We start from the raw sequence: 14,966 nt of genomic DNA on the forward strand, positions 1-14,966 counted from the left end.
CAGTTTATAACAGTGAGACTCCTGTGACCCTTTCATTCACCCCTGGGACCTCAATTTATTCCAAGATCTTTCCAAATACCCAAATGTCCCTGCAAGCCCGTTAGATAATTCCCTATGCTACCCTTAATGACATACGGTGACCACATAGTGTGAGAATTTCCAACAAGCCTCAAACTCCCTTGAGCCTCCCCAGTACTTATTAAGGCATCCAAAATGTTCCCGTGAACTACCCCACAAAATGCCTAAAACTAAAAACACCCAAAAATATCTCCCCCAATGTCCTGAGACATGAACCCAAATAGAGACCCACAATAAACTCGTGACTTGTCCCCTCATCATGCCGTTTAATCCCTCAAACATCCCCTGAGTCCCTCGATAACCACCAACCCACACTCAGAGACCATGAGCTGCGGAAACGCCTCCCTGGGACCTGGGCCGCTCTTAGCACTGCTCCAGGGACACCATCCCCACCCTGTGCTGTTCACAGGACATCCTCTCCCAAGCATCCACAACACTGGGCGGGCAGGGTGCACAGCGCATTTATTGAGCTCGGACTCTTCTTGTCCTTGCCTCCATCGCCCATCCAGGAGGGCACCGGGCTCCCCGCGACACCTCCCGCCGTCCCTCCTTGTGCCCCGCGCACGCGCAAGAGGCGCAAGAGGCACAGCGCGCCTGGCGGCCGCACGCATGCGCACAAGCAGCAAAGGGGAACCCGCCCAGCGCTGAGTTGGCTTTGAGGTTGGTGCTTTTCCAGGAAAGCGATTGGCTGCATGGAGTTTAGAATGGGAAAGGAATGCCATCGACTCCTCAGTGCTTTCAGAGGGACCAGCGGGGGTGGGAGCGGGTTGAGAGGGGACTTCCGGACCTCATGGAGCTCTGCAGGTGATGTCCACCTCGACTCCATGCAGTGCACCAGCCTGCACCCCCAGGTTGCCTTTGATGGGGAATCTGTCCCAGCCGAGATGTCCAGATGTTGCTTTAGACCTGAAGGGCAGCTCGGGAGGTCCAATAGGCTGTGACCCTCTATGTCACCCCATGGGTGCAGATCCTTTAAGAAGTGGGCTTAAGGCCTAGACGTATGGCTGATGAACGTGGCCCATGGTCAGCAGCTCACAGGTGGCCATCACCCAAAGTGGGGCCAGGAGCCAGACAAGGGGCCATCCCGGGGCCCCAGCCATGCCCAGAGTCCTGTTGGTGGTGTCAGGCACTGAGGTCAATCTCGTGATGCTGGTAGATCTGTGTGGGGCCCTTAAAGCAAGCAGCAAAGAGGAAGCGTCTGCCGGCCATAGTGATGTGGGCGAAGGCACGGGGGGCCACCAGGGCCGGGGGCCCCAGCTCCTGCAGCGGCTCCAGGAGCCCCTTGTCAGGCTCAAGACGGAGGACCTGACTGAAGGCAAAGTCGCTGCCCAGGATGGCCAGCTGGTCCCTGGCGATGAGCAGTGGCTGGAAGACGTGGGCACCGCGCGAGGGAAGTTGCTGCAGCAGACGAAACATGGAGCCGTCCCAGCGCATGACCTGTGGGGGTGTGGCCAGTGAGGGCCTGGGGTCCTGGGGGTCTCTGGGGGCCCTGGAAGAGCTTGGAAGCTGAAGCTTGTCGGTCCCGAAACTCCCATAGCTTTCTTATCTTCCTAAAGGTCACCACCCAGCTGTTCGGCCACACACACGGAGTTGTTCTGAGCCCTTCTCTTGCCCTGACACCCCACACAGAAGCACTCAGCCATAGACTCTGTCAGTTTCACCTACTGTAGTTGTACATTTCTCCCACCACCTCTGGCCGAACTCCATCCCCTCCCGAATGGACCATCCTGGTAACCTCTTCCCTGGTCTCTAGGTTCCTCTCCCTGCTCCCCCAGTCTCTTCCCCACCCAGAGACCTTGTGAACACCTAAGTCAGATCAGGGCCCTTCCAGGCTCAGAACCCTCCCCTGCCTGCACCTCACTCCAGAAACAGAGTGGGCAGGGCTTAACCCCAGCATCAGCCTTGGGGGCTCAGTGTCAGGGTGGGGACAGGTGTGGCTGTGGTGAAGTGTGGAATGCATCCGAGTCACAGAGCCAGCATCTGGGGGTAGAATCAGGATGTTGGGGCCAGTGTCAGTGTTGGGGACTGGGGAGTGGTTTAGGGTCAGTCTGCCTTGAGGGGGTCAGAGTCTTGGCATCAATGTGGGGTGGGGTCCTGGTTCAAAGGTCAGCATGTGAGGCTAGGTCAGAATTTAGAGGCTTAGTATGCAAGATTGGGTCGGTGCTGAAAAGCCAGCCCTCGATAAGAGTCAGCTGTAGCATCAGGCCTGGCTGTGCATCCCCCGCCCCCAGGCCCAGCCTCACCATGGAGTCCCCAATGTAGCGTGTGAGGCACAGGAACACGTCCCCACCAGCCTGGAAGTGGCGTGTGGCATAGACATCCTCGGCCTCAGGGATGTCTGTGCGTCTCTCGAAGCGGCCACCGGTCCAGTGGAAGAGCACGGGCCGCTGGGAAGCCGAGGCCAGCAGCAGATGGGGCCGGCCGTCCAGTTCCAGGGCCTCAGCGTCCGTGTCCCTGTGCCAGGCGTGCAGACTCTGGTGCGGGTAAAAGCCGGGCCCGTCGCGGCACAGCAGCGTGGTGCTGCCTGCCTTGGAGGCGTCGGCCACCACGAAGCAGGGCTGCCCTTCCAGCCACAGGAGCTCGGCGTCATTGGGCCGCAGCAGCCGCCGCGGGGCCAGGGTCTGCGTTGGGGCCAGGCGCAGGCCGGGACTGGGCCGGGCCCACAGCTGTGAGCCCCCCCACAGGCGGGCGGCCAGCACGAAGAGGCTCGGGCCCAGCACCAGTGGCTTGCAGGACACCACGGAGGGCGCTGTGGGGAGGTGGGGAGGCAGGTCAGGCCGGCCAGGCAGGATGCTGGACAGGCAGAAGGACGGGGAGGGGCTCACCGGGCAGCTCTTCCTCGGGCCGAAAGCGCTGCAGGCTGTAGTCCCAGGAGAGGATCAGGCAGCGGCCGGCGAAGGGCTGTGCCAGCACAATGTGAGGCTCGCCTTCGTAGGAGAAGGGCTCTACGCTCAGGGCCGACTCCCCCACCGTCTGGAACCAGGACAGCTCTGCGGATGGAGGACAGAGTCAGGCAGGCCCCAGGGCACCCAGGGTCCTCATTGCTGAGCCTCAGTTTGCCTACATCTCTGAAATGGGGGCCATTCATGTACTCCCCTCATAGGGACATAGAACTGGAATCTTGATCTGTAGATGTTTGTTTGGTTTGTGGGGGGGTGGGGATTTTGTTTTGTTTTGAGACAGAGTCCCACTGTGTCTCCCAGGCTGGAGTGCAGTGGCACAATCATAGCTCAGTGCAGCCTCCACCTTCCAGGCTCAAGCGATCCTCCTGCCTCAGCCTCTTGAGCTGCTGAGACTACAGGTGTGTGCTACCATGCCTGGCTAATTTTTTAATTTTTTGCAGAGATGACGTCTTGCTATGTTGCCCAGGCTGGTCTGGAATTCCTGGGTTCAAGAGATCCTCCTGCCTTGACCTCCCAAAGTGATGGGATTACAGGCATGAGCTACATCCACCTCCTGGGTTCAAACAATTCTACTTCCTCAGCCTCCCAAATAGCTGGAATTACAGGCACCCGCCGCCATGCCCAGCTAATTTTTGTATTATTAGTAGAGACGGGGTTTCACTGTGTTGGCCAGGGTTGTCTCGAACTCCTGACCTCGTGATCCGCCCACCTCGGCCTCCCGACGTGCTGGGATTACAGGCGTGAGCCACTGTGCCCGGCCAATAAGCCTTATTTTCTAAGCTGTGTGGCATCACCAAATAATCCCTTAGAAAAAGCATCTCGATTAATTCATTTAACTTCACAACATCCCTATGAGGTACATTCTGTTATGATCTCCCCTTCGCAGATGAGAAAACGAAGGCTAAATGGCACAGGCAGCCAGTTATCCAACAAAACCCATCCCTCCCACCTTCCAGGAGAGAGGATTGGAATTGGTCACTAGGCCGCCCAGCTAGAGGCTGCATTATCCCGGGACCCCCATTCACCGCCCTCCCTGAAAGTTAGATGTGGCTGTTTTGAGACCGAGTGACCAATGGAACAAGGGCAGATGTGATGAGTGTAATGAGCCACACCACACCTGGAAAGAGCTTGTCCCGACTTGGTCTCCTTTCCCACCACGTGGGTGTGCCACAACCTGGTTTCCAGCATGAAAGCAAGGACGATGCCCAGGGGCTGCCCCACGCACCTGGACAGCTCACTCCAGATCCCTCTGTCCTTAATTCATGGTATTTTAAGAGTTTGTGACAACGGGTTGGCTTTCATGGTCACTGGGGCACCAAGGCTGCTCTGCTTGTTAGTGGGGGAGCTGGGCAGTTGACTCCAGGCTGTAATATTTCACTTTGTGTGCCAGGCCCTGTTTCCAGGTGCCAGCGTTGAAGCAATGAACCAAACTACATACAATGTCCACCTAAAGGGCGAATTTTTTTTTTTTTTTTGAGATGAAGTCTCGCTCTGTCGCCCAGGCTGGAGTGCAGTGTTGTGATCTCGGCTCACTGCAACCTCCGCCTCCCAGGTTCAAGCAATTCTCCTGCCTCACCCTCCTGAGTAGCTGGGATTACAGGTGACTGCCACCACACCCGGCTAGTTTTTGTATTTTTAGTAGAGACGGGGTTTCACCATGTTGGTCAGGCTGGTCTCAAACCCCTGACCTCGTGATCCACCCACCTTGGCCTCCCAAAGTGCTGGGATTACAGGCATGAGCCACTGCAACCGGCCCAGACAAATCTTTTTTAAATGGCTGTCAAATCACCTCTTGCTCAAAACTCTCAGCCGAGAGTGGTGGCTCACGCCTGTAATCCCCACACTTTGGGAAGCCAAGGCAGATGGATCAGTAGAGCCCAGGAGTTCAAGAGCAGCCTGGACAACATAGTGAAAACTCCATCTCTGCAAAAAAAATACAAAAAATTAGCAGGGCATGGTGGTGGCGCACCTGTAGCCCCAGCTACCAAGGAAGCTGAGGCAGGAGGATTATCTGAGCCTGGGAAGGTTGAGGCCTCAGTGAGCCGTGATTGTACCACTGCACTCCATCCTGGGTGACAGAGCGAGACCCTGTTTCAAATAAACAAACACACACAAAAAAACTTTCCATTCTTCCCATAGCCCAGAATAAAGTCTACTCTCCTCTCTGTGGCTTCCAAAATCCATAGTTGTCCCTCCACTCACTACCCCGAGCCACACCTGCCTTCTTTCGATCTTCAAACAGGGCACGCTCTATGCTGCCTCAGGGCCACTGGCCAGGCTGTTCCCTCTCCCTGAAGAGCCCTTCCTTCTGTTCCTCACTTAGCCACATCCAGACCTAACATCCCCACTTGAGAGAAGCCTTCTCTGACTCCCAAAGGAACCCTCATTCTGTCATCACTCCCTGTAGTTATCACAATGTATAGCACACATTTATTTGTGCAGTGTTTGTTAAATGTCTGTCTCCCCAAATTCCCAGGACTGTAAGTCCCATGAGGCCAGGGCTGAGGCCCCAACCACAGTGACCATCACCTCTCACAGGGCTGGACACTGAGTGGACTTCAGTGAATGTTTGTTGGATAATTTGAGTGAAGAAGGACTCCCTAAGTTAAATCCCCTTCTTCGGCCGGGCGCGGTGGCTCAAGCCTGTAATCCTAGCACTTTGGGAGGCCGAGATGGGCGGATCACAAGGTCAGGAGATCGAGACCATCCTGTCTAACCTGGTGAAACCCCGTCTCTACTAAAAAATACAAAAAACTAGCCCGGCGAGGTGGCAGGCGCCTGTAGTCCCAGCTACTCGGGAGGCTGAGGCAGGAGAATGGCGTGAACCCAAAAGGCGGAGCTTGCAGTGAGCTGAGATCCGGCCACTGCACTCCAGCCTGGGCGACAGAGCGAGACTCCGTCTCAAAAAAAAAAATAAATAAATAAATAAAAATAAATCCCCTTCTTCTATGTGTCCTACAGACCAAAAACATGCCTTTCTTACACTTAGAATCATAATAATTATACGTTGATAATAATCATACATGTATGTCATTGTGGGGGAAAGGAAGAGAGATCAGACTGTTACTGTGTGTAGAAAAAGGAAGACATAAGAAACTCCATTTTGATTTGTACTAAGAAAAATTCTTCTGCTTTGAGATGCTGTTAATCTGTAAACTTAGCCCCAACCCTGTGCTCACAGAAACATGTGCTGTATTGACTCAAGGTTTAATGAATTTAGGGCTATACAAGATGTGCTTTGTTAAAAATGTGTTTGCAGGCAGTATGCTTGGTAAAAGTCATCACCATTCTCCGTTCTCCATTACCCAGGGACACAATGCACTGCAGAAGGCCACAGGGACCTCTGCCCAAGAAAGCCTGGGTATTGTCCAAGGTTTCCCCGCACTGAGACAGCCTAAGATATGGCCTCGTGGGAAGGGAAAGACCTGACTGTCCTCCAGCCCGACACCTGTAAAGGGTCTGTGCTGAGGAGGATCAGTGAAAGAGGAAGTCCTCTTTGCAGCTGAGATAAAAGGAAGGCATCTGTCTCCTGCTTGTCCCTGGGAATGGAATGTCCTGGTGTAAAACCCGATTGTACATTCTATTTACTGAGATCGGAGAAACCGCCTTATGGCTGGAGGTGAGACATGCTGGCGGCAATACTGCTCTGCTACTCTTTACTGCACTGAGATGTTTGTGTAAAATTAAAAATAAATCTGGCCTACGTGCACATCCAAGCACAGCACCTTTCCTTAAACTTATTTATGACAGAGTCCTTTGCTCACATGTTTTCCTGCTGACCCTCTCTGCACCATTACCCTTAGTCCTGCCACATCCCCCTCACTGAGAGAGTAGAGATAGTGATCAATAAATACTGAGGAAACTCAGGGACCAGTGCCAGTGCAGGTCCTCACTTGCTGAGCGCCAGTCCCCTGGGCCCACTTTTCTTCCTCTATACTTTGTCTCTGTGTCTTATTTCTTTTCTCAGTCTCTGGTCTCCACCTTGTGAGAAATACCCACAGGTGTGAAGGGGCAGGCCCCTTCATATCGTTATAGATAATAATAATTATTGCTGTTGTTATTTATTCATAGCATCTGTGGCTGGGTGCGGTGGCACATGCTTGTAATCTCAGCACTTTGGGAGGCTAAGGTGGGAAGATCACTTGAAGCCAGAAGTTCAAGACTAGCCTGAGCAACGTAGCATGACCCTATCTCTATAAAAAAGTTTTTTAAACAAAATTAGCCAGGCACAGTAGCATATGCTTGTAGTCCCAGCTATTTGGCAGGCTGAGGCAGGAGGATCACTTGAGCCCAGGAGTTTGAGGCTGCAGTGAGCTATGGTGGCACCATTGCACGCCAGCCTGGGTGAGAGAATGAGACCCCAACTCTTAGAAAAGAAAAGCATCTGCGTAAAGACCCTTCAGGCTTAAACTCCTTCAGGAAGCCCTTCCTGTCCCCCTAGATCTGTGTGGCCCTGGCCCTGACTCTGGGCTCCCTCAGCTCCCACAGATTCCCCCATCCCTGCCGTGACCCCTCTGGCTAGGCCTCCCCATCCTGCCCAGATAGTTCCTGGGCTGTCCTGTATGGGCCTGCGTTCCTCTGGACATTGAACTCTTTGAGGGCGAGACCCAGGGCTGGCCTCACCATTCTGTGCTCTCTGCACCACCCAGTATCCCAAAAGGCAACAAAATCTATTTATAGAAAAGGCGAGTCAATGTAAATGAGGTGACATTGCACCTGCAGTTCTTAGCGCAATACTTGGCTCCTAACGAAGACTTTTTAAAGTGGTTGCTTTTATGTTAACAAGGGTGAACGTTTATAAGGACCTCCTGTCCCAGGCCTGGCGCCAAATGCCGAACATGTGAAGATGTATCACTGAATTCCCAAGGCACTCCTATATCACTGTTTATTACCCCCACTTTACAGATGAGAAGACTGGGGCTCAGGAAGGCAGCACTGCTTGCTCAGGGTCTTCCCACGCCGGGAAAAGGCACGACAGGGAGTGAGGCAAGCCCCTTGGCCCTGGCAGTCATTCCCCTAGATCCCCCGCCTCCCACCCCATCAGGAAAGCCCCCCACCTATGGCTCTGCACTTGAAGGTCTCGGGGTCGAGGTGGCGGAGCTGCATATGGCTCAGGGCGGTGGGGCCCGCACAGGCGCCGGTCCCCACGCTGGCATTCACGGTGGGCATCCACTGCAGGAGCCAGAGGACGCGGCAGTCACACTGGAACGGGTTCCCACGGAGGTCCCTGGGGCAAGAGGCCGGGGAGGGGCTGCGACCCCGCTTCCACACCCTGGGGGCTGTGCTCCTGCCCGACCCCAGGCAAGTGTCCCCAGAGATGGGGCTCCATAGTGGTGAGAAAAATACATAAGAACAACTGCAGCCAAATGCATGCACGCCGACCAGAAGTGGGCATGGATGCCCCCTATGACACAAACATTCCCCAACCCCCACATTCCCAGCCCCCATGAGCCTCACAAATGAGTAAGGGTCTCCAGGCCTCGGAACAGGAATCTGGGGAGGGCCTCCAGGTGGTTATTGGCCAGGCTTCTGGTGGAGGAAGAGAAGGCACCGTCAGCAGCCACGAGGATACCCTGTGTCCCCTGGGGGGTGGAGTGTGGGTGCCTTTCATGGAGGGCTGGGGCAGTGGAGGCACGCACAGGTGTGTAAGCGAGCGAAGTCCTCTGAGGGCATTCTTAGAGATGGAGCCAATCTCATTGTCCTCGATGAAGCTGTGGAGGGAAGCTGGGGTCACGGGGAGGCCCACTGAGCTTCAGGGAACGCACCCCATGAAAGCCATAGGCCCACTGGAAGGTGCTGAATTCTCTTCCAATACCATGGACAATCCCAAGGAAAGCCTCTCAAAAACCTCTCCTTGCCAAAGTCCCAGCCGTCAATTCTAGAAGCCACGAAACTGGCCCCATAGTCAATGCCAGTTTCACTGTGAACATTGCCCTGCCGCCACCAGCACAATCACCATCACCAGTGCTAACACCCAAATCACCACCAACACCTCCAGCATCATTAGGAATGATCAACACCAATGCCAGCATCCCCAACACCCATGTCTTTATCACCGTCATCAATCCCAGGACCAATAACTGCCATTATCCCCAACACCATACCCTGCCATCACCATCACCACCACCAGTGCTAGCACCCAGACCACCACATTACCTCCAGCATCATCCGTAATGACCAACCCAATGCCAGCATCCCCAACACCCATGTCTGTATTACCATTATCAAACCCAGGACCAGTAACTGCTGCTATCCCCAACATTATACCTTGCCACTATCATCACCAACACTAGCATCATTGTCACCAATAACAACGTCACCACCCACTCCCATCAACACCAACACCCATATAATCATTACCAAACTCCACACCAACAACACCGGTAATCATCACCAACAGCACAACTTTCATGCTCAACACCAAAAAGATTGCCACCCTCATCTCCAATGCATCATCAGCATGAGCACACATCAGCATGAGCACCACCAACACTGCCAACACAAACAACCTCTCCCTTATACCCAAGACGCACACATTCGCCCACCACGGGTACTACCGCTGCCAGCGTTTCCATAAATACCAACACCTTCACCATCATCACCAACCCAGTACCAACAACATTGCCATTCATACCAACCCCAACATCCTACCGACAGCCATCACCAACGTCAACACCAATACTGTAATGGTCCACCCCACAACATTGATAATGATCACAGACACAAGCCCCAAGAACTTCATCATCAATTTCATCCAGAGCATCATCACCACTGGGGCTACCATTTTTACCAACATCATCCCCACTCCATCATCATCAATAATGCCACCAACCCCACGTCAACAGCAGCAACAGGGTCATCACCACTGCCATTATCATCAACACCATGACCAACATAAACGCCAGCACTGTCATGCTGTCACTGCCACCGCTGCCACCATCACCACCACTACCCAATCCCACAGTATCACCACCACTACCTAATTCAGAGTTATTTCCTGGTCATTTGAAACGTCTCTTGTCTCTGACTTCTTTACACCCTCCCTGGGCTCCCATGAGTCAGGTAGAGCCAGAACCAGGCTCTGGTTAACTGGGCTCTTTGTAGATCTTGAAGCAGAGAAATGAGGTGATAATCAACACTGATAAGCAACATTAACACCAGCCCTGAGAACTTTGTCAGTATCACCCAAATCATCACCACCACTGGGTTCACCATTTTTATCAACATCATCCCACCATGATGTCCAAACACCTTCTCCTCAGGGCCACAGCTCCCATCTCCCCCTACTCTGGGAGCCACAGAAGGGTCCTTCCTTCTCCCAGGCCCACCTGCCTCCATCCCCTGGCCTCACTCACAGGTACTGCAGGTGGGACAGGCCCGCAAACGCATCGTCCTCAATCACGGAGAAAGAGTTGGAGGTGAAGAGGCTGGCAAGGGGGCAAGAAAAAAATTTTCCCGGAGTTGCGGGCTCCATCTGACATTTTAACCCTGGCCTCCACCCTCAGCCCACACAGGCATGGGCACGCAGGTGTGAGTATGTGCATGGACACAAATGCTTTTGCACGCACGTGTGCACACACCCCCACACACGTGCATGAACGCCCACCTAACATCTGTGTGAGCATTCATTCCCACACATGTGCATGACCGCCCACTCCCTTGCGCTGGTTGTCGGCCCAGCCAGGCCCCACTCACAGCAGGTGCAGAGACGGAATTCTCAGGAAGCTGCCGGCTTTCAGCTGGGTGACTCCAGTCCTGACGAATGAGCTGGGGATGTGGGCAGTGGTAGGTGAGGGGGACACCACAGCAATGCTCCAGTCCCAAACCAGAGCCTTCTGCCATCCAGGAGACCCCAGCGTGCCACCCTGACCCTGGGTGTGTCTCCCCTGCATGCCAGAGGAGGCAGGCATTTGCCCTCTTGGCTTGACAAGGACCATGACAGCACTCAACCCTCTTCCTGGGCCCCAAATGCTGTTCCTGCCCTCTGGGGTTTCCCTCTGCTCCCTCCCAGATGCCAGCACTCCTCTTCATGGCATCCCGACAGCCTTTGCTGCCCATCTCCTGAGATCCTGATGGGCCCTTGTTTTCCTGGGGACTCAGCACCACATCCTGACCTCTGGGGTCCCAGGACTTCCATCCCCACCTTTGGGTGTGCAGAGGGCTGGACACTCACAGTGACAGCAGGTTTGGAGAGAAGCTGACAGGCAGGTCCGGGGATCCCTCACACAGGGCGCTGTCTTTGGAGCAGGAACAGCGCAAGGGACACTTTCCCTTTGGGGGCCTCCAGGCCACCACCACCTCCGCCCCAGCCAGCAGCAGCAGCAGAATGCCTGCCCCTCCCATGCCCCCACCCCCGCGCTGAGGCACCCGCTTCTCCCGGCCCACCCAGCTCAGCCTGGGCCACTATGTCTCCTCCTCCACCAGGCCGCCCTCCATCCGCCTGCTGGCACGCTTGGCCCTGGCTTCTCTCTCCTCTTCTCCGTCTTTCCTTCAGTCGGCCTTCCTCCCTGTTCGTATCTCTTTGGTGTCTAATTTTCTGTTTCTCTTTCTCCCTGTCTTTCTGTCTCTGTATTTCTGACTCTGCGTGTTAGTCTGTTTCTATTTCTGTCTTTGTCTCTCTTTCTGTGTGTGTCTCTTTTTCTGTGTTGCTGTCAGTCTTTCAGGCTTTAGGTAGCTGTCTGTCTGTTGGCCTCTATGTGTGTGAGCGTATGTGAGTGTGTGCGTCCCGCTGCCTGGAGTCTTGATTTCTTGTCTCCTTCCCCCCCCTTCCAGCTCCCTGCCTGTAGTTTCTTTGCCTCCTCCCACGTCCCTTCTCCCTGAAGGTTTGGGAAAGGGGTTCACTGGACACCCGATGCACCCGGCAGAGTAGGGTGGGAAGGAGGAGGGGGTCAGAGGCCATGAGAAGGTCGGCCTTGGGGAAGGGACTGGGCAGCCCCACAGGAGGGGGAGGGGCCACCAAGGGCTGGAGCCGTCCCACCACTCACGCCAGCCCCCACCCCAGATTCCCCACTCAACCCTATTGCGGGAGCAGGAGGACGATGTCACCAGGGTGGGGACCGGATGGCTCTGCAGACTGGAGCGGGGTGGGAGGAGAGGCCCCTGGGGGCTGGGGACATCCCTTCCTGGCCACTCTCCGCCAGCCCCCTCCCCTGGCTCCAGGAGAGTGCATTGGGCGCTGTCAGTGGGGCCAGTTCAGGTCCAGCTGCTCCCTCTGGTGGTCACACTCGGCAGGACCTCTGCCCTGCCCCAAGCCCACGGCCTCCCTCCCCTACTCTGAAATTAACCCTCGAGTGCCCAACACCCACTGGGGGGTGGCACCAACCCGAGGACATAATGATGATGATGACAATGATGATGAAGATAATGATGGTGAAGAAGATGATGATGATGACGATGATGAAGATGATGATGGTGAAGAAGATGATGATGATGATGAAGAAGATGATGATGGTGAAGAAGATGATGATGATGACGATGATGATGCCACCCCTTCTTCAGCATCTACTCTGAGCTTGGCCTTGTCCTAAAAGCTCATCTATTAACTCATTCTGATCTTGCCAAAGCCCTCTGAAGTTGGTGCTATTATCACCACCACTTTACAGCTGGAGGAAGCGGAGACAGGTCAGGGAACCTGAACTCCACGTTACCCAGCTGAGGGCACAGCCAGGATTCAAACCCAGGCATCCAGCCCCAGGGCTGCTCCAGGTTATTTTGCATTCTTTCTTTGGAGATGAGAGTTCATGGATAGATGGGTAATTGGTTGTTTTAATCTGGACTAAGCTTTCAGTCATTTGGATAGATTCTGTCCACTAAATAAGAAAAATAAGTAAGTGACACTTATTAGCTAACATGAAAGAGTAGTAATGTTTATACTCACTCAGCCTTCACAGCCACCCTGTGAGATGGGCAGTACTGCTATCCTTGCTTTACAGATGGGGAAACTAAGGCACAGGGCAGTTATGTGATTAGTTTCCTGGCTCTGTTCAGCTCTAAACCTAACCCCTAGGCTGTACCACCTCATCACCTGAGGCCGAGACTCACCCTGTGATTGCGGAATGCATGCAGGCTCTCTCGACTCTGACGCCCACACCCAGAAGCCTCGCTGGAGGATAAGGGGGCTTAACAGCTTGGAGGTCATGCAGATCTGGGTTGCAGGCCCAGTCCTGTGTGGCCTCAGTTTTCCCATCTGTAAAATGGGGACAATCGTGGCACCCACTTCCCAGTTGTGGAGAGGACTCAGGTGATGGAGGCAACTCATTCTTTTGGGGTTCAGCACAAGGTGGGCATCCCTCAGTGGTCGGCAGGCTTGGGGGTGGGCTCCGGATCCAAGTCCTAGAGGAGCAGACCCCAGCAGCTTGTGGTTTGAGCCATGCCCTTCAGCTGTTGGTTTCCTCTGCTGACTCTCAGGTATGATAAACAAAGTCCCTGAAAGTGAAGTTGGAGAGTTGAGTGCCAGAGACACAGAGGGATTGGAACCCACTCTCATAGAGTGCCCAGCCCAGCGGTTCAGTTCACAAGGAGGAGGATGACAAGGACAATAATAATGGGCCAAGCATAGTGGCTCATGTCTATAATCCCACACGTTGGCAGGCTGAAGTGGGAGGATCGCTTGAGGCCAGGAGTTCAAGACAACGTAGTGGGCAACATAGTGAAACCCTGACCGTACAAAAAATTAAAAAATTAGCCAGGCATGGTGTCGCACGCCTGTAGTCCCAGCTACTCAGGAAGCTGAGGTGGGAGAATAACTTGAGCCCATGAGTTTGAGGCTACAGTGAGCTATGATCGTGCCATTGCACTTCAACCTGGTTGACAGAGCAAGACCAGGTCTCAAACAAACAAAAAATGAAGTTAATGATAAGACAATGTCAAGTTCAGAGACCTCTGAACACTGTCCAGGATTATACATGTGATCTTAGTGATTTTTCCATTTCGGAGCATGTGAAAATGAGGCACAGAGCTGCTCAAGTTCACACAACCAGGAGTGCAGTACCCAGGCCTGATTCCAGGTTTCCCCGTCACCAGGACCTGTAAACCTGGCCTGCCCATGGGGACGCCAGGTGTGTTGTCCCCGACAAGAGCTCAGGGGAAGGAAAGCGTGGGGTTAAATACAGATCTGTGGTTTTGGAATGTGTGAACATGCAAGTGTGTCAACCTGTGCGTCTGTCACCGTGGCCAGCCATGTGCCTGTTTGCCCAAGCATAGGGTGTGAACCAGTGTATGTGTTTCTGCTTTTGTGGGTATGTGTGAGAGTGGCGGGTTGTCCTCAATGGTGTTTCTGCTTGTGTATCTGTGCCCATAGAAATCTGTCTGTGTGTACACAAGCTTGTTGGCCTTCCTATCTTTGGGACTGTGTAGGAGTGCTGGCAGCATGTCTGTACCTTTGGTTTTGTTTCGTTTTGTTTTTGTTTTTGAGACAGAGTCTCGTGCTGTCACCCAGGCTAGAGTGATCTCAGCTCACTGCAACCTCTGCCTCCCGGGCTCAAGTGACTCTCCTGCCTCAGCCTCCAGAGTAGCCATGATTACAGGCATGTGCCACCATGCCCGGCTAATTTTAATTTTTTTAGTAGAGATGAGGTTTCACCAGGTTGGCCAGGCTGGTGTTGAACTCCTGGCCTCAAGTGATCCTCCCACCTTGGCCTCCCAAGGTGCTGGGAGTACAGGTGTGAGCCACCGTACCCGGCCATGTTTGGCCATGCATCGTTGAATGCATTTATGTGTGGTGTGCATATACTTGTATGTTTCTGTATGGCCATTTGTGGGTGGGTCTTCACAGAAACATGCATTTTTGTGGCCAGTTTGTGAGAGTGGATGGTGGTGTGGCTATGTTTTTTACTGTGTCTCTGTTGGGTCATCCATCTACACGAGGGTGCATGGGTCTGTGTAGACATAAATGTGCTTGTTTTGGTATTTTGTGACTGGCATAAGAGGTGTTGGCTGTGTGTCCAAGTCTTTGGGTTTCTCTATCAGTGGTGTCATTCTGTGTGC

At 53.9% G+C, this 14,966-nt stretch overlaps 1 protein-coding gene across 1 annotated transcript; it reads right to left on the bottom strand.

Moving 5' to 3' along the window:
- Nucleotides 1–524: 524 nt before the first annotated feature.
- Nucleotides 525–12,161, bottom strand: LGI4 (leucine rich repeat LGI family member 4). The gene is made up of 9 exons (XM_050768763.1): nucleotides 11,155–12,161; nucleotides 10,677–10,748; nucleotides 10,337–10,408; nucleotides 8,621–8,692; nucleotides 8,439–8,510; nucleotides 8,039–8,208; nucleotides 2,904–3,068; nucleotides 2,322–2,827; nucleotides 525–1,515 (listed from the first exon to the last, which is right to left on the bottom strand). The coding sequence occupies exons 1-9, from the start codon at nucleotides 11,322–11,324 to the stop codon at nucleotides 1,201–1,203; spliced, it is 1,614 nt and encodes a 537-aa protein (XP_050624720.1). The 5' UTR covers nucleotides 11,325–12,161; the 3' UTR covers nucleotides 525–1,200.
- Between the last annotated feature and the right edge of the window lie 2,805 nt (nucleotides 12,162–14,966).

This window comes from Macaca thibetana, chromosome 19, assembly GCF_024542745.1.
Source record: "Macaca thibetana thibetana isolate TM-01 chromosome 19, ASM2454274v1, whole genome shotgun sequence".
Taxonomy (NCBI): domain Eukaryota; kingdom Metazoa; phylum Chordata; class Mammalia; order Primates; family Cercopithecidae; genus Macaca; species Macaca thibetana.

What these genes read in the sequence shown, in the direction of transcription:
- LGI4 (XM_050768763.1), bottom strand. Translation starts at nt 11,324, where the DNA reads ATGGGAGGGGCAGGCATTCTGCTGCTGCTGCTGGCTGGGGCGGAGGTG. An exon ending in TCTCCAAACCTGCTGTCACT is followed by an intron (nt 10,749 to 11,154) that starts GTGAGTGTCCAG and finishes CCACATCCCCAG; the next exon opens with CTCATTCGTCAGGACTGGAG. An exon ending in ATTCCGTCTCTGCACCTGCT is followed by an intron (nt 10,409 to 10,676) that starts GTGAGTGGGGCC and finishes CCCCCTTGCCAG; the next exon opens with CCTCTTCACCTCCAACTCTT.